This window comes from Macrotis lagotis, chromosome 2 (genome assembly GCF_037893015.1).
Source record: "Macrotis lagotis isolate mMagLag1 chromosome 2, bilby.v1.9.chrom.fasta, whole genome shotgun sequence".
Taxonomy (NCBI): domain Eukaryota; kingdom Metazoa; phylum Chordata; class Mammalia; order Peramelemorphia; family Peramelidae; genus Macrotis; species Macrotis lagotis.
In genome coordinates, this window is record NC_133659.1 from 200,946,686 (window position 1) to 200,966,776 (window position 20,091).

The following is a 20,091-nucleotide window of genomic DNA, read 5'->3' on the forward strand; positions in this document are numbered from 1 at the left end:
TAGTGAAGTCTGGAATCAGTCAACCACCAAATATTTTTAAATCCTTATGTACCAGGTACTATGCTAATTGCTAACATTCAAAGTCAAAAGTGACATAGCTCCTTCCCTCAAAAAGACAATATGGATACACACACACACACACATATGTGTATACACACACACACACACGTAAATATACATAAGATAAATGTAACGTAATATTAGGTTACCTTTGAAGCTGAAGCAGAAAAGCTAGAGCCATCAGGATGAGAATGGGGAGTAAACCTGGAAAGTCTCCTGAAGATAGTCTCTGAAATGAGAAGTCAGGGATTTCAAGGTGTGGAGATAAAGAAGGGAGTACATTCCAGTCACAGGAGTTAGCTCTGGAGGGGATAATGGAGATAAGAAATGGATTATCATGTGTGAGGAACAAGTGGGCCAATATGGAAGATGTAGAAGGAAGTAATGTACAGTTGGAATGGTAGGAAGAATATAGATTGTAAAGAATTCAAAGTGACTATTAGAGGAGTTTATGTTTGATTCATGAGGTAATAGGGAGCCACTGAGATTTATTAATTTGAGTGGAGGGGTGTCTGGGGAGGTTAGACTAGAGTAGGAGAGAACCTTGAGGCAGGAAGACCCAAAGAGGGCTATTACATTCTCCAGTTGAGAGGAAATAGGAACCTGAATTAGGTTAGTGGATATGTGAGTTGAAAAGGGAATGCTGTATAAGATACTGGCAATATATAAATATTGGCATTATTGAAATAGTAGTAGTAAGTATATAAATACAGTTTTGTATTTAAAAATGTAAAAACTATTCTTAGCTCAAGGGTATTAGGCTACATTTGGTCCTGGGCCATAGTTTGCTGACTCCTTGTTCTAAATCTACACTAGAACCCAGAGTCAGGCAGAAAGTAGTTTACTTATGTTTGGTTAGAGTACCAGCTGATATTAGCATGATTATACATGTATAACCTATATCAGATTGTTTGCTTTCTTAGAGAGGGAATAGAAGAGAGAAGGAAGTGAGACAAATTCAGAACTCACAATCTTATAAAAAATGAATGTTGAAAATTATTTTTACATGTGAATGGAAAAAATACTATTAAAAAAAAGAATGCCAACTGGGAGTGTGAAATTCCAAAGCTGTGCTAGGAAAACTTGGGCATATATACAAACTACCTTCTGATTTATAACTGCTGGACTGGTAGCCCTACAGTAATATTATCTAAAATAAATGCTCTCTACCTCCTAGTTTGTTAATTGATTGACTGATACTTAACTTTTCTCTGTGGAATTGCAGAATTCCAGAGGGTGGGAGGTATTGCTGTCACAGTGTTACCAGAAATGTTACCTGGTAGCATCTATACCACTTTTATTACTTTCTGTGGTCCTACAGAGGGGTGGTTATTGGGGTGGAACTGTGGATTAAAAAATAACAAAAGTATCACTAGGACATTTCAAGAGAAACAACACAGTGATTAGGTGAATGAATGAAGGAATGGAAGTATTTATTGAGTGACAAGCACTATAAAGAGTACTAAGGAGTCTAATAATGATGATAGAAAGATATTTCTTACAACAGAGAGTATTCATGCCTCTTCTGGGAGCTCCCATTAAGAGGAGAATACACCTATGGGAGAAGTACTTGGTAGGGAAGGAAGTTAGAGTTTCTTAAGCAACTGAAATGTCAAAAGGAAACAATTGGGGAGTATATGGATAAATTCTTTCTAGAGGTAGTGCCTCTTGACTCATTCTAGAGTTTTGCCTTTTTGTATGGAATTGTACTAAATTGTACTCATGCTTGGTTATATGACTCTTTTCAATCTTTTCTAATTGTCTTTTCTAATCATGTTTTAAAATTAATTTTTAATTTTTTTTTACTTTCCTTGCTGAGTGAACCTGATTGGTTTGTCAGACTTTTTTCTCCTTTTTCTTTTTTATTTCTATTGTTTGAAGTTGCCATTTATTCAGGGGAATAGAGGGATGATTAATTCACTCATTCATCAAATATGTTTGCAAGGCACACTTTTAAGTACTATAGACAATACCAAAAAAAGGAATAAGAAGCAATACTTGATTTTATGGAATTTACAGTCTAGCAGGATAGAAAAGATGGATACAAGTAAATGAATCCTGGAAACGCATGCTGTTAGACAAGATTATTCCAGAATTCAAAAGGATCTGCTAGAGAGGAGAGGACATAGTAAATATATTAAGATATAATTTATCAAGGATAAATATATGCTTGTTACAAAAACTAAACAAAAAAACTTTGACCAATATAAGGTAAGAGAGAAATGCTTAGCCAGCAGTCGTCCTGAAAAAGTTTTAAGGGTTTTAGTGTTATGGTACTGTAGTGTGATATAGAAGCCCAATTGACAAGTCAAATAGACAAACATTTATTAAGTATCTGCTGTGTAAAGGCACTGTGCCAAGACCCAGAAATATTTTTTCAAAAGATCAAAGAAAAACCAAAACAAAAGAAAATAAAAACAGTTCCTACTCTCAAAGAACTCACAATCTACTTGAAGGAGACAATATATATAAGCAACTGTGAACAAACAAGCTATCATTGACTAAATGGAGATGATCTAAGATAACAGAGAACTAGAAAAGATTTCTAATTGAAAGTGGGACTGAACATGAGATTTGAAGGAGGCCAGAGAAACCAAGAGGAGGAGATGAGGAAGGAGAGAATCTTTGGCACGGGGGACTGCCCCATGGAGTGACTCCATGATGTTAGTCTATGCATTGGAGACATAAGTCTAATGTGATCTTGAATTCTCTTGAGAATGGCATAATAGGAAGACAAATAGTTACTTTTGTCCTTGTCAGATTTGCATTTCTACAGAGAAAAGTTAAATATCAGTCAATCATTTAACAATTTATTCCCCTGAATAAATGGCAGTTTTAAATGACAGAAATAAAAGGAGAAACAAAAAGTTTGACAAACCCATCAGGATCACTCAGCAAGGAAAGTAAAAAAAAAGCTAATTTTAAAACATGATTAGAAAAGACATAGAAAAGATTGAAAAGAATCAAATAACCAAGCATGAATACAATGTAGTACAATGCCATAACAAAAAGGCAAAAATCCAGAATGAGCCAAGACTTGTTTCTCAAGTAAGCACTACCATTGCCTCTGGAATGCTGTGTTCATTTCTGACCTCCACCATTTAAGAAGGGCATTGATAAGATTTTGGTAAAAAGGATTGTGAAGTGTCTTGAGTATGTTCGAGGAGTGTTGCTTGGAAGACTTGAAACTGTTTAACCCAGATAAGAGAAGGCTGGAAATGGTGAGTGTGAGGAGACACATGATGATGGCTATGTTCAAATATTAGTAGAGATTTTATTTGAAGAGTAGCAACAACATTTGTTCCATATAGGCCGCTGAACTGGTTTCTCAATCAACTGGTCAACATTTATTAAGTCCTTAACTTTGTACTATATACTGGATATTCTTAAAAAGAGGTAAAAGACAGTTCCTGTCCTTGAGGAGTTTACAACCCCTTAAAAGGGCAAGGAAATTGTCCTCTGTCTTAATTAATCCAGGAATCTGAGAATTTTTATTGATGTGGTTTCTTGGTTGTCTTTGGCATAAGTGACCTAGCTAACCTATGACATATTGCTATGCCACATTTCTGACCAGATTTTGCTCCATTAACAAATGTGTACTACAGCTTAAAACATGGAAATGATGGATTTGGAGGCAGAGGGGGATTTTTATCCACCTGATTTAGTGCTGTATCCTTATTGAATGCCTTTTTTATTGTTAAATAAACTTTTTATTTGATGTTAAAGGTCCTTGTTCAGTTGTTTTTGTATTAATCAACTTTTGTAACCTTTTGGGGGTTTTCTTGGCAAAGATACTGGAATGGTTGCTATTTCTTTTTCCACCTCATTTTATAGATGAAGAAACTGAGTTAGACAGAGTTAAGCAACACCCAGCTATTTGGTATCTGAGTCTGAATTTGAACTTAAATCTTTATGATTCCAAGACCTGACTTTCAGTTCACTGTACTGTTTCATTGTCCTTGTTATATAGGGTCCATGAATATAAGAGAATAATGAGATAGATGTAGTTTAACACACGTTTGAGAAGTCATTGGACTTATTCTGTCTAGCTTCAGAAGGCAACCAGAAGCAGTGGGTGGAGGTTACAAAACAACAAATTTAGACCTGTTGTCAGAAAATTTGTTGATAGAGTTGCCAAAAAAGGGAGTACCTTGAAAGCTTGTGGCCATCTTCAGAGGCTTTAAGGCTCCCTGTCAAGTATATTTTATGCATCCTTTGGAATATGAGTTGGCCTAGATTGTTCCTAAGAGCCTTTTGAAACTATGTAATTCTGTGGTTTTGTGACTGTGGTAATGTTCAAGAGACCAAAGGTAGCAGATTATCAGTCATTTAGCTCTGGAACTTCAGTGAAGATGTGAAAGAAGCCAGGAAAATTCAGATAGAGCTAAGAAAGAAAAGAATTCAAGCATGTGGGTCAGTTCCCTCTGTCATGGATCATAATTTCTATTGGGAAAATTGAATGAATAGCAGTATTGTGTGATTTGATCAGTCCATAAACATTTATTAAGCACTTACTACATGCCAGGCACTTCTATGCATTGGTTATAATTGATTTACTATTATTATAGAGAAGTTTGGTTATAAAACATTACTGTTATTTTGAAAAGCTTTGTTTGAGTCACTGTTATATTTAGGTTATAGGTCTAGAATAAAATTATAATAAGAGAATAAAAATGTTATAAGAGTTCAGAGGAGGCAATAATTACTTCTGGCTGTGGTGGAAACAAAGTCTCATGGAGGAGAGAACATCTGAGTTGGGCATTGATAAGGGGTAGGAATTAATGGTTGGTGGGAATGGTGGAAAGGGAATTAATTTCAGGCAGAATGTTTGCTTAGCAAAGGCACAGATTCTGAAAACTGAGATTTTTTAGTGTACCTTAAGTATTGTGATTTGATTGAAACATGGTGAATCAAAGGGAGTAACAAGAAAAGTGGAAGAATAGTACTCAATTCACAGTAAGCAATCTTTGAATACCACAAGTGGGAAGAAAATGGAAAATCAGGTTTATAAACATGGAGTTACATGCTTTAGGAAAATTAACCAAACTAGCAATATGTAGTGGGAACTTTTCAGTATTGAGATTGTAGTTAAAGAAATCAATTAGAATGTTACTATTCCATTCTTGAGGAAACAAGGGATATAACTTTAATAGGAATAGAGAGAGGGAAATGAATAGAAAGAATATTTTAGAGGCAGGGAAAAAACATGGAATGAGGAATTAGAGAATCAAAGATGACTATAAAGTTTCAAGAAGTTGGTTAACCAGAAGAACATTTCTACTTTATTTTTTTTAAAACAAATGGAATTCAGGAGATTGACATTTTGGGGAAAGGTAATGGATTTAGTTTGAAATTTGTGTTATGTTGATAAGACTTTCGGTTATTAAGGAGATAGTTGGAGTCTAGAGTGAGGAAAGACATGAGGGTTTGGGAAATCTTGTTTAGAAGTGATAGAAGTAATGGTGGGAATGGCAAGAGAAATGTGATCTCTGACATTACAGCAGTGTGTCATCATTCAACATTTTTGCTATATATTCAAATTCTCTAAAGTACAATAATTAAGTGTAAAGAAAAGCTATTTAAAAATCTGAAGACTGCATACTTTACTCAGTTTCTTCAGCTATCTACAAAACAAATAAGGACCTGGTAAAACAAGTAAGAAGGTCAAAATAGATATCACAAAAAATCCAAATGTTAAGTTCTCATATACTCTACTGACAAAATATCTCAGTCCACTTAAAACCTGTTTATTCTTCTTTTACACATAATTTTAGGAATTTTAGCTATCTGATTTTCTAATTCACATCAAATTGCAAGTAGCAAATTTAATATAGAGAACCAAAAAGTGCCGCCAGATACAAGCAAACTGTCAATAGTTTTATAATAAAGGGAATCAAATTAAATCAAACCAAAAACCTACAAAAAATAAGTTGCAACAAGTCTATCAATTTGGTATAAAGAAAACAGCTCAGTTCCTCTGAGTTCATTGACATTATTGAAGAAACCTTGAAAAGAATTTGGTATTGTTATGAAAATGAATCATAGGTTCATACTCTTTGTTCCAGGCATACTACTACTAGACACATCTAGAGCTATGAGAATTGAGTTATGGTAATGAATGCAATGGGGTATTGCTGCCTTTATAACAAAGATTATGAAGGAGATAGAGAAGCCTGGGAACATACAAAGATATAGAGATACATCTTTTTTGGTTTGTCCTCCATCCTTGAAGAAGACCAGGATATCAGGAAGGTGATGGAATGACAAGCACATGCTTTTGATTCAGGTAGGGAGTTGCTGTGCTAAGTCAACAGTCTCACTATGTTCCAGAGCCATCTAGTTCCCAGTGGCCAGATATGGACCAAGATAATTGGAGATGGTCCTGATGACATAGATGGTTAAATGATGAGCCAATGTCACACAACTAGTAAATGTCAAGTGTCTAAAGCTGGATTCAAAATTTCATCCTCCTAACTCCTAGGTCAGTGCTCTATCTACTGCGCCTTCTAACTACCTTATAAATATATCATAATTACAGCATTATAAATGGAAAAGAGCAATAAGACAATCATAAATGAATTATGAAAAATTTTAACAACCAAACTTGTTTCAGAAAAGAGCCATAAGAATACACCCTCCATTTTTTGCAAAAAAAAAAAAGAAATCTAGGTGTGGAATGGTATATACATATATATATGTATATATATATATATATATATATATATATACACATATATATGTATGTATGTACATATATAATAAGATTTTATTGCTGTGATCAATTTTGCTGAACTTTTCCCCCTCTTCATTATAAGGAATGGCTCTTGTAGTGAAGGAAGGGCTATATTAGGCAATGAAAATAAATGTATCAATAATTTTTTTTGCAAATAATAACATGAAGATAAAAAATATCAAGAAGTCTGAGGGAATTCATGGGAGAAATAAACTTTTAGGAATGAAGAGTTCCTCACATTACCAGCTTTTATATTATATTCTTCCCATTCTGGGAGGTGCCCCAACCTCTTCCCAACTTGCACTTGCATATTGGATTTCCTAAAAAGATAATTGCTACTTTCAGTTCAAAGTATTCTCTGGGCTTGCACCTCTGAGAAAATACAGCTTACCCCACCTGATACATTTACTGTAAAGAATCAGTTATTAGACATAATTAACTCAAAGCAAAATCATTCACTAAAAACAGTAGTTTTAAAACATTCTTTTCCTAGATTTGGGACCTTCTTTCTCACAAATCCACACACTGTCATTAGGAAGGGAGGGCTTATGTATAGTGTAAACTGATGATGAGAGGGGGTGACCAAGACAGCTTGTCTCTGTAAGTGCAGGACCTTGATGACCTCTCTCTTCCCATGGAGTTCTTATGTTCTCTCTAGCACCATGACTCCCAGACACAACATTTCTGTTGGACAAATTCCTCAGTTGGGATCCATGAGCTTCATCCTCACCTCAACTGGACTCTTGACTGCCAGAGCTAATATAATTGAATTTCTCCTTGAGTTTTTTCTCTGTAGTCAAGGACTATAGTCCATAGATTCACCTCTCCTAACTCTATTCTGACTACCTTGGCCTATTTCCTGCTGGGTTGCCCAGTGCAATACTTCCTGAATAGTATTCCCTCTGGAAGAATGCCTGGCTGAATTGGAAGAAGAAGAGAGAAATCTAATCATCTCTTCTCCTCTACCTCCCACCACCACAATGGTCTCTGATGGTGGTATATAAGGAAAGGCAAAGAATGATCTCTCCTCAAGAATCAGATTATTCATCCATAGTTGGATCTTCTGTGAACAATCAAATGTCACCTTCTGCAAAGTTTTCTTGACTCAACTGTGTTTGTATTTTATTTAAAAACATTCACATCTGGCTGTCAAGTATCTGCTCTTTGTATTCTGTGACTACAAAAATGGGCCATAAGATAATAATCTTATGCAAAAGTTATACCTAGGATCAGAGGAAAAACTTGATTGGACAAAAATCATTGTATCAAATATCTCATAAAAGTCTAACATCTAAAATCAGAGAGTTGATATAAATTTACAGTACCAAGAATGATTCCTCACTAGTTAAGCAGTTAATAACAATGTATAGTGTTCAGAAGAGTTGCTAGCTATCAACAACAATAAGAAAAAATGTTTCAAATCACCAATAATAAGAGAAATTAAAGCAGCAATCAAGTATACTAACTCATAAAATAATTTAAAATGTATGTAATCATTATTAGAGGAATATACTGTGTTCATTGATACAGTATTAGTGGGAAATATAAATTATTTGAACTGTTCTTAAATTTTTTTTGGAATTATGTGGAAAATGTTAATAAGTTTTCTTCCTCCTTTGATCTTATGATCTCACAGACATATATATGTATATATATATATACATATATATATATATATATATATATATGGAGAGAGAGAGAGAGAGAGAGAGAGCATGATAACCATCACCATCAGAAGTATCCTTTTTGTTCCAGAATATTCATAGTTAATACTATTAGTAATAACGGAAAGTTAGAAGCAAAATGAGTCCCTTGATAGGTGAATAGTTGAACAAATTGTAGCTTATAATATAATATTTCATATATATATATATATATATATAATAGAATATATCAACCAATGTATTGTTCAGTAGCATTGGAGAAAGTCAACTAAATATATTTCTCAATAGGCATTCATTCCTTACCTACTTTAGTTGAAGTTGTGCTGAGTATTGTACAAAAACAAAAGTCCCCCAAATCCTTGGCCTTAAGAAGCTTACCCTCAGATTCCTTGATTTTTTTAACTGACATATTAATTTAACATATAGACATGTAATTATATTATAATTTTGTTATTCATTCTCAGCTGGACTTTTAAAATCATCCTTTTCTTTTTTTCTAATCAATTCTCTTTCTAAGTCTCCATAGTGACTGAGGAGGGAATTGATTCAGTTCTTTTCTCAGTTCCTTCCCCACACCCTTCCCTCATCTTCTCAAGACTTTGTCACTTAACCTTACTGAGGAAATAAAGGTCAAATTATGTGGTCCAAATCTCCTCTTCTCCTCTCCATGATTAATCCTTCCCAGTGGCCTTGCCATCTTATCTCTGGGTTTAGATGTGGGGCTCAATGTGCAAATAGCTGTGTTTACACAAGACATGTATGATATAGATGAAAGATAATCTCAGAGTGGCACAATGGATAGAACACTGACTTGGAGTCAGGAAGATTTATCAAGTTCAAATCCAGACTCATATACTTACTAGCTGTCTGACTCTCAGCAAGTTACTTCATTCTGTTTGCCTCAGTTTCCTCATTTGCGTAATGAGCTGGAGAAGAAAATGACAAACTACTCCAGTGTCTTTGCTAAAAATTGGACATGACTGAAATGACTGAACGTTAAAAATCGCAGAGTGAAGGTGCTAGTTGAGATAGAAAGTGGGAGTGGGATGGGTAAAGGTCTCCTGGAGAAGATAGGATTTGAACTGAGACTTGAATGAAGTCAAGGAAGCTGGGAATTAGATGTTGGGGAGGATATTCTTGGCATGGTAGAGCTGATATAAAAGCAAGGAGTTGAAATATAAACTGTCAAGTGTGAAGAATAGAAAGTATGCTGAATTGTGGAAGGAATGACTGGAATATTAGGTTGCTGTTGGATTTTGAAGGACTTTACATGCAAGTGGAATTTTTTTTTATTCAATTCTGAAAACAAGGATTTTGTTGAGGGGGGGAGGTTAACATGGTTAGACTTATGTTATAGGAAAATCACATTGGTAGGAGAACAGAAAATAATATATAGTGAGGAAAGACTTGAATCATGGAGGTCTATTTAAAGAGACCAAATGAGCAGTGATTAGGGCATGTATTAAGATTGTAGAAAGAAGGGACAAATATGTGGGAGGTGTTGTATGCTTTGATGTAACAACAGATGTGGGACCAGAATGATGGATTGAGGTTGTTAGCTTGTGTGACCATGAGAATAAGAAAGTTATTTGAAAATGGGAAAGAGGGGAAAGTTTGGAGGAAAAGAAAATTAGTTCTGTTTTTTGGGCATGTTCAAGTTGAATCAGCAAGTACTCGGCATTGTGCAAATCACTGAAGATACAAAGAAAAACTAAGATATCTCTGCTTTCAAGAATCTTGCAATTTGATGGGGGAAGATGACATATAAAGAAGATACAGACAATAAATAGGAAGTGATTAGTAGAGGAAAGGCAATAGTATTACGGGGAATCTGTAAAGACTTCTTGTAGAAGGTGGGATTTAAATTCCAACTTTAGGTACAGCTGTGGAGGGACAGAATGTTTCAGACATGGGGAATAGGCAGTAAAAATGCATTAAATTATGAGATGAAGTTTCTTGTCTAAGGAAAATCAAGGTAATTGATGCAGAGTATGGAATATAGTGGTAAGATAAAAAGAGATCAGTTTATAAAGGACTTTGAAAACCAATCAGAAATATATGTGTATGCATAAAATTTGAAGGTGAAGACAGCACTTAGAGGAGAATATAGAAGGTAGAGTTATTTTTGTTTGGAAAGTTACTGGTATGAAGAGGGAAGCCAAAGGAGATTAGCTTTTCACAACCTTTCTTTGAGTTATGATAGACATTGAATATAGTTCTAGAACTTGGAGATGAGAAAAGAGATATTAGGTAGACATATCAATCTATTGGCAGAGAAGCCCATCTGTAGAGTTTTCAGATTCATAATTGGGTTTGCTATGCATGACTTCTCACTTATTTTCCTCCATTTAAAAAAATCAATTTTCAAATCTTGTCATTTCTGTCTTTACCACTCTTCCATATCCATTTCCTCTCTATTCATATAGCTACCATCTTAGTTCAGTCCTTGATCACTTTTCTCCTTAAGCATTAGTATCAAACTTAAATAGAAACACTAAAATATAAATAAAGATCCTTGTTGACTGCATATTGATTTAGAAACCATATATTAATATCATCAGTGTTCATTGAATTTTAATTTATTTTGTTTAATATTTCCTAATTATATTTTAAACACATTGGGAGTGTTGTATTCCTCTGGCCAAGTTCTTGACACCTCTACCCTAGATTATTAGAGTATTCATCCAATAAATAGATCTTTTTTGCCTCAAATCTTCCCCAACTTTGTCTGTCCTCTACACTGCTGCCCAAGCAATTTTCTTTATGTTTAGATATCATCATGTAACTCACCTCCTCAGTAAACTCCAAAGACACAAACTCAGATCAAATATCAACTTCTGTAGCTCTTTAAACCCATATCCCACCCTTTTCTTCCAGTCTCATTGTACCTGGTTCTCCTTTCTGTTTTAGATGATAACAATCAAAATGGCCTTCTCTTTATTCCACTTGTGCTCCTATCTCCATGTCTTTTTACTGGCTATTCTCCCTTGCTCACAACGTCCTCCTTTCATCTCTATCTCATAGAATCCCTCTCATCTTTTAAGATGTGAAACAAACACCATCTTAAGGCTGCATGAGTTCTTTCCTAATTCCCACTCCTATCCCCCAAGTGTTGGTGCCCCCCCTACCCAGACTACCTTTCATTTAACTACTTTTATACATACACATATCTGTGTATATACAGATATGTATATATGTACATAAATGTATGTCTGTCTGCTGAGTCTTAATATATGTCATCATAACCTTCCTAGTGGAGGGCACATACTGATGGGCACATAGTAGTTTTTTGATAAGTACTTTTTAAATGATTGTGATATAACTAAAGGAAATTAGAGATTACACATAAGGTCCTACATACAAAAAAATTCATAACATTTTGAGGTAGCAAATAATTGAAGACTAGCTACCCATCAACTGGAATGCCTAAATAAATTGCTGGTCATGCGTGTAATGGACAATTACTGTGCCATGAATATGAAGAACTTGAAGAAGCAAACAATCAACAAGCATTTATAAAATGTTTGCTTTGTGCCAGAGATAGTATTAAGATAGATAGGTAGTATAAAATTAATTAGGACCCCAAAGCAATAATTCAATGATGACAATAATGTAAATGTAAACCTTGATGTTATGTAATTATAGTGACCAAGTCTGGCAGGATTTGATTTTTTGTTGAATTTGCTGAACTTGCTGAACTAATTCTCATTCTCTCTCTCTCTCTCTCTCCCCCCCCCCTTTCCCAATCCCCCACTTTAGTTTTATGAAATTGATTAGCAGGTACCAGGGACAGTGTTTGAAAATAAAGGTGATATCAGAATTAAAAGGTCAACAAAATATTTTTGAAAATATAAAAAGAATGATTGTGAATATTTTATAAAACATTTCAGAAACATCCAGTCATTTACCAGATTTTATCAATTTAAGACAACATATTGATTCCTAGATGGAGACCCTCAGGATTGACCAGACAACTGAAAAGGGTAATTTATATTATCTTCAGCTTTAGAAAGACTCTGCAGGAAATATTCAATCTTTGGAATACCCTATCAACACAGTGAATTGGGAAAGTGATGAATAAAATTCCATTTCCCTGTCATCTGAGAAGAATGGCTGAGCACCTTCTTCTGAGAAGGGTGGCTTTGGAAGACTTACAGGTCTCTGCATATCACTTTTGGTACACCATTAGGTACACTGAGCTAGTAAGAGAACTGAAATTATGTTGATTAAACCCCAACCTTGTTCTCAGAAAAAAAAAACTCCAACCCTTGGAAGCAAGAGAGACTGGAGCTGTAGAGGAGAGCCTATAGGATACAGAACATCATGAGATGAGCATGACAACACCACTGAGAAGTCACAAACAGCAACTACAGAAGTAGTGACCTAGGGCAGCATTTTGGCAGATGACAGGGGCTTATGCAAAGGAGAGTAGCTAAAGCAGGGAAATGGAATTGGTACTATGTCAAGGAGCTGTTGGAGACAAAACTGAGAAGCAGCAAGGTAGAACTGGTTGCTGGGAGTCAGCCATAAGAACTCGGTAATGCAGCTTTTCTTAGCAGCAACTCAAAGTATGTAACTCTGAAGCCAAACCCCTTTCTCATCTCACAGATAGAATTTTCAGGGCTTAGTTCTTTACCTATGCATTAGCATGTGGAACATTGTGCTCATTTGTATATAGAGGTCCAGAAGTTATACTGCTACATGATTTTTCTTTTTAGCTATATAGTATCATATTGCTATAGTTTGAATATTTAATATTACTTTACTACCCTGTGCTAATTAAATACTTCACTATTTGATTTATAGAATCTACTCTGGTGGTAGATCAAGAACTTGTAGAATGTCTTGAGCTATGTTTTTCCCCAAAACTAAACCCTAGTAACGATCACTCATACTCATTTCTTTGTAGCAGGCTAGGAGATATAGGTAAACTCTCCCATCAGGAAAGTCCCCTAGCTTCATTGAATTATTAAGTGTCCCATTTGCTGTTTTAAGAATTTCAGATTCAGTATTTACATTTGCCATATTTATATTTGAAATGTTAAAATAGTTGTTGAAATTGGTAGAATACAATGGATATGCTCCTGGGCATGGTTACCTTGGTACCTTGATATTTGTGAATAATAGTGAAAATTTAAAAAGTGAAACTGATTCTAGTCAAATCAATAGAAAACAGAATTAGCCCGAGTAGTGAATTTGAACAGGAAGAAGTATTTGAGGACTTGTCTCTTGTACAGTGTAGAAAGGGACAGGAGATTTTTCTCTCTCCTTCCAACCTTCCTATTTATTATGGTATTCAGTGACGAAGCATATGGTCAAAGGAGACATTTCTGTTCAAGACTGTGAAGACATTGCTTCTTGAACTCCTAAGTAGATAGAGTTGTAAATAGAAAGAGCTTGGGTCCCAGAGTCAGGTTCCTACTGCTTGTTATGTGTGTATATCTATATCACATTTCTTTCTGTATAGTTGAATATCTATATAGAGATAAATATATTAATTGATACATAGAGTGAATTGTAGTTAGGAAACATACTAGGATTGAGGAGAACCAGGAAAAGGTTCTTTCAGAAGGTGACATTTGAACTGTGGGGAAGGTAGGAAGCAGAAATGAAGGTGTTCTCATTGTTCTCATTTTCTGACTCACTTGAAAAATGACACTATCTATGCTGGAAGCTCATGACCTATAATTTTAGGGCTATACACAGAGTACCTTCAACTTTGGGAAAAATGAAATTATCTTCTAGGAGAGAACTATCAAACTCTAGGAACAAAATTCTCCTGTGCATGGAGGGAACCAAATTAAAATATAAAATAGGTAGCATTAATTTGTGGTTTTCTAAGTTAATTTACAGCCTACATATTGAGTTTGACACCATTGCTTCTGGAGATCAAACAGTCTTATAGGTGGAGTACTTCTGAGGTGCTACTCATAAATATTCTTTTTTTTAAGGTTTTTGCAAGGCAGAATGGGGTTAAGTGGCTTGCCCAAGGCTACACAGCTAGGTAATTATTAAGTGTCTGAGACTGGATTTGAACCCAGGTACTCATGACTCCAGGGCTGGTGCCTTATCCACTAGGCCACCTAGCCACCCCCATAAATATTCTTATATGCATATTTTTCAGAAAAAAATATTTCTGGTGGTGATTAAAGCAACTGTGTTTCGTGTGTTTGTGTGTGCGCGTGCATGTGTGTATGTATTATCTGAATGCTGTGATTTGGCTCAGCCAGAATTTTGATTCATGTTCTCTAATTTCTTTAGTTTTTTTTTAATTAAAGAAACATCTAATTTTATGATCCTTTCTGAGTTTCAGGTATTTCATGTTCCTGAGTAATCTCTTCTTGATGAAATAGAATCCTCATATTATCATTTAAACCACAGGTCTTAATTGAAAGCTTGTTCAGATATTATCCTTCCCCCCTACCCTTAAATCTATCCTAATGATTACTTCACCCTTTCTTAGTATAAGAGTTTAGAAACAGTAAATCTCATGGTGTTAAATCATTTTCTTCTTTCGAATTTGTTATTGGTAATAACTTTACTATTTGTACACTAAAAATTTTTGCGAGGAATACTTATTTACAACTACAGAAATATCTCACTTTAAAGAATAAGGTGTTTCTCAAAAAAGTTGACTGTAAAATCAGTGATTCAAATCCAATTTCACACTTATTTCCATTAGAAAAATTGTATATTACTAGAGGGAGAATCCTCATAAAAGAAAAAATAAAAAAATTATAAGAAAGACTATAAATAGAATCTTGGTCCATAGAGCTAGCCTGGCAGTATAATAATATTATTTTTAGATACCTTTAGCAGTGCTTGTGGATTTTTGTGTTTGTGTGTGTGTGTGTGTGCTTGTTGCTAATTTTGTTTTCTTCATGCTACCACTCAGTTCCTCTCCACTGTACCTCTGACCTCTGTAAGACTGAAAACTATTGTAGTACAATGAAAACAGTGTTGTATTTGCAAATGGCATGAATTTAAATCCAAACTTTCTTATTTTTAATATAAATTTGAGCAAGTTACCTATTGAACCCTGCTTCCAATCATGTCTAAAATGAAGAAATTGGATTAAATGAGAAGTTAAAAGAGTTTCCAGTTCCTATCTTTGATCCTGTGACTTTTCATACTAGGGTACTTTTTCTCTTACCCAATTAATAAGCATTTATTAAGAGTTGGATAGTGTCAAAGATACTATTCCAAGTTACTGATAATCTAGTTGGGAGTAAAAAATAAATGTATAGGCACAGAATAACTAGAGAATGAAGTGGTATAATTGTTAGCTTTTCTGGCATACCTGTCAGTATAATAGGAATTTAGATAAGCAAGAGTAGTTGGATAAGGCTCTCCCTTGTTTTTCATAGCTAGCTGCTACATCCTTTAAATTATATCTTTAAAATATTGCTCTTATATATTTCCTTAATTATCCCATTTAAAAAATTCTATTTATGTCTTTGGTTTCATATTCCACAGACATTTTCTGACTGGAATTCTTCTCTCCTGCCTACTTCCCCATATCCTACCTTGTAGCAAAGAAAAAAACAATTAAGCAAAACTGACTCATACAGTTAGCACATCTCACACTTTGTCCTTGACTTCTTAATTGAGAGATAGTAAGTATATTTAATCATCTTTCCTTTGGTACCAAGAGAGGTAATTGCAATTAACTTGAGTTCATTTACCTTATAGTATTTTTTATTTACATTTTTATACTATTTTGTATATTGTTCTAATCTGCCCCTTTTCCTTGGATATCACTTCTTTTTTTCTAAATTAATTTAAATTTATTTTTATTAAAGATATTATTTGAGTTTACATTTTCCCCCAATCTTGCTTCCCTCCCCCTCCCCCCCACAGAGAGCACTCTGTCAGTCTTTACTTTGTTTACATGTTGTACCTTGATCCAAATTGGATATGATGAGAGAGAAATCATATCCTTAAAGAGAAGAGAAGTCTTAAGAGGTAACAAGATCAGACAATAAGCTATCCATTTTTTTTTTCTAAATTAAAGGAAATAGTCCTTGCACTTTGTTCAAACTCCACAGCTCCTTATCTGGATACAGATTGTACTCTCCTTTGCAGACAGCCCAAAATTGTTCCTGATTGTTGCCCTGATGGAATGAGCAAGTCCTTCAGGGTTGAACATCACTCCCATGTTGCTGTTAGGGTGATATCACTTCTTAAAATGTCATAGTGTAACAAGGTTCATTTATCTCCCAACCCAAATGCAAAATATATGCTAGATTAAATTGGTATAGGATATCTGCACAATCTCATCTCTTCAAGAACCTTCTAAATCTCAGGACTGTTTAATTCTAACTTCTTTTTACACTGACAGGTCTAGATTCCCAGAGAAGATGCACTGGCACATTATGCTCCATATTTTCTCAGGGTTCTAAGGGTAATAACCCAATTGAAATGAAATATATATTCTTCTCCTTTCAACACTATAGCTTTTGAGCTCCCACTGATGGATGATGTTTACAGAAACAACCATTCTCAATAATGATATTCTTGAATTTTAAATGTCACCTTGTAGTTACCTAGTACTCATATATTAAAGAAAATGCAAAAATAATAAATACCTGAAGCTTTTCACATAAACTCAGGATTCTTTCTCTTCAAAACCCTTTGATGATAGACACTTAAATGAATCTGGTGGAAGCACGTAACAGAGGAAAACTCATGTATTTTGATTAACTCAGTTCTGGCCTGTAGATTTTGATATCTTTCTTCCATTCAGCAACATCTCTACCACACTAAAACTGCTTCTCTGCTAACTGCTTGTCTTTTGGTTTTTATATCTCTCTGACTGAATAAATCTTCTCTTATACTTGAATGTGGCATTTACAAATGCTTTCAATTTATAGTCATTCTTAAGTGGACATTTGCAAAGTCTTTCCCTTTAACATGAATAACAGTTTTCTTTAAGCATTGCAATTTTTGTTAGGGGGTGGCTAGGTGGCATAGTGCATAAAGCACCTGCCTTGGAGTCAGGAGTACCTGGGTTCACATCTGGTCACAGACACTTAATAATTACCTAGCTGTGTGGCCTTGGGCAAGCCACTTAACCCCATTTGCCTTGCAAAAAAAAAAAAAAACCTTAAAAAAAGCATTGCAATTTTTTAAGGAATGCAAAATTCATCTGGCTGGTGGTCTCTGGATTATACAACCAACTCAGCTAGTTAATCCTTCACTTGGAGAAAGCCTTATCCAATCAGAAAAGAACTCAAAGAAAAATAAACAAATTCAAATTGACTTTCTGGAAAAGATAAACAAGCCTGTCTTTAGCTTGTCTACCAAACCAACAGCAGTACCTGCTTTTGCCTTTTCTGCTTTTCATTCTCTCAGACAAGCTTTTAGGTGATGCTGAAGGGCAGAAACTAAAATTTAGTCTTCATTCAGCCAGCTAGGAACTAGCAGACAAAATCTTGTTCTTGCTCTTGGTCTCTCTTTAGACAGTTTTAATAAACTGTTTTTCTGACCACCTGCTATTTGCTCCTTAACTATCATTCTTAATGTTTGATCTTAACTCTTAATTAGCTTCTATGTGCCTAGTACTAAAACTCCTATAATTTTCTCCTACCTTTCAGTGGTTCAAATCAGAATCTCCTGGCTCTCAGTGACTCAGTTTTTACAACAAAAGTGTAAGTGTGTGTAGCTAGGTGGTAAGGTGGAGAGAGTATTGGACTTGGACTAAGGAAGAAGAGAGTTAAAATCCTACCATAGAGACTTGCATTTAATCACTTTCAGCCTCAGTTTCCTCATCTTTAAAATGGGAATACAAAAAGCATCTACTTCTTAGAGTTGCTGGGAGAATCAAATACTGATAGAATATGTAAAGTACATGTAAACTTTAAAGTCCTATCAACAGAAGTTAACCAACTCAGCAGATTTACCTTATGTAATCAATAGTCCTTTTAAAATCATACCTCAGTTTTTAATATGATTTCAGTTGCGCTTATTAGTCTAGAACAATGATACATACACAAAAGACCCAAAGAAGTTTAATGTCCTTCAGATTCAACTTTTTTAACCTGATTTTATATCTTTGAACTATGCTTCTTCATAGATATTTTCCCATTTTTTAATTTAATAAAAGTCTTTATCTGCTTCTTTAAACAATCAAAGGTGGGTGATTTGGGTCTTATGTTTATGCAACATTTCATCTTCCTTCCAAAAACTAATTATTCCCTTCAGAAAGCTGTATTTCTTCATGTAAACATTTAACAATTTTTATTGGGAAAGTTTTTCTCCTACTTCTTTTTAGGGATCTTAATGTTCATCTCCAACAGCTACAATAGCTTTTATCATTTAAGTGTTGATTTGTATATTTTTCCTTATATAGAAGATGATCTTCTTACCCTTTCATCACTATCAAAAAGTAAGTTTTCTGAAATTTTAGGATATGCTTTAGTGCTAGTTGATGACTTCTTGGTTTCTCTCATTTTGATCTTTTATATAATAAAATCTCATTACAGGGAAAAATATCTGTAAATTTAGTCATTGTGTGTCTCATCTCCTGACCTCAGATACTCATTTCGAAGTTTAGAATGAAAAGATTATTCATTAATCTATGCTGAGTCAAAAGAATGTTGTCATCTTTTTGGCCTTGATTTGATAAACAAGTTTCACAAAGAAATTCATTATCCATTGTAAATTTTATAACTAAACAAAAATGAAAATAAAGATCTGGTCTCTTCTGACATAATACTAACAGTACATTAATCACAAAACAAAAACCAACTCCAAGTGTTACATGACTCAAATGAGATTATGCCTGTGAAATTACTTTCTTAATTGTGAAGTGCTTTATAAATAGGAGATAGTCTTTTTTATCATTAGTCTAGTGAAATTTTATTTATTGCTTTAGGTTTTCTTGAATACGTAAACTTTTCCTCCTTTGTTTACTCAAAAATGCATTATCTTGTTATTGATTCATCTTGTCTTTGATATACATGAATTCATTATATAAGGTATTTTTAAAAATTATGAAAAACTCAAAGAATAATTCAAATTTCCTCTAATGGAACAGGTGTAATTTTATTATAGAACTGAAGAAAATATCCCAGAGGTTATCTGAAGAACTTTAGCAACATGTGCAGCAATAATTCCTTTTTATATGGTCTTTAAATGGAACAGATCCTAAACTTTCCAGTGACTAAGTGATATAAAGTAAAAGCAAATGATAGGGATTTATTCTTCTAATGCTGTCACTTTCTTCTGTAAATTCACATCATCATTGATTTTTTTAAAGATACAAATGGTAATAAAAAAGAAGCTTCATCAATGCCATATTTCTTCCATGTGAATATACTTATACTACTTTGGTTCTCATGCAGATGGAGGGAGCGAAGAGCCACCAGATCAGAGACAATCAAGTGTAGACTCTCGTCAAAACCGCTCTGGCCAAGGTAACTTCTTATTTAATTTGTCTCTGAATTCACACACACACATGTGCGTGCACACATGCACGACACCGCTGACACCCTCACCCCATCAAGAGCCATTTACTTTTTTGTTCTGCTGAAGTGGTGGATTTAAACTATGGGACTACAAATTTTGTTCAGTTTTGAGTTTTTCTTGGTCTTAATGCTTTTTACCTAGGAATCTGATTTAGTTGTGTCGTTT

The 20,091-nt window shown here is 34.4% G+C and overlaps 1 protein-coding gene across 5 annotated transcripts in view; it reads left to right on the forward strand.

Annotated features, from left to right (window-relative positions):
- TANC2 (tetratricopeptide repeat, ankyrin repeat and coiled-coil containing 2) overlaps nt 1-20,091 on the forward strand; it is a 649,103-nt gene that overhangs the window by 241,264 nt on the left and 387,748 nt on the right. For all 5 annotated transcript variants that reach the window (XM_074224430.1, XM_074224434.1, XM_074224431.1 and 2 more), the window contains one exon: nt 19,803-19,874. In XM_074224430.1, the coding sequence (XP_074080531.1) occupies nt 19,803-19,874 (72 nt within the window). The remainder of the gene's footprint in view (nt 1-19,802; nt 19,875-20,091) is intronic.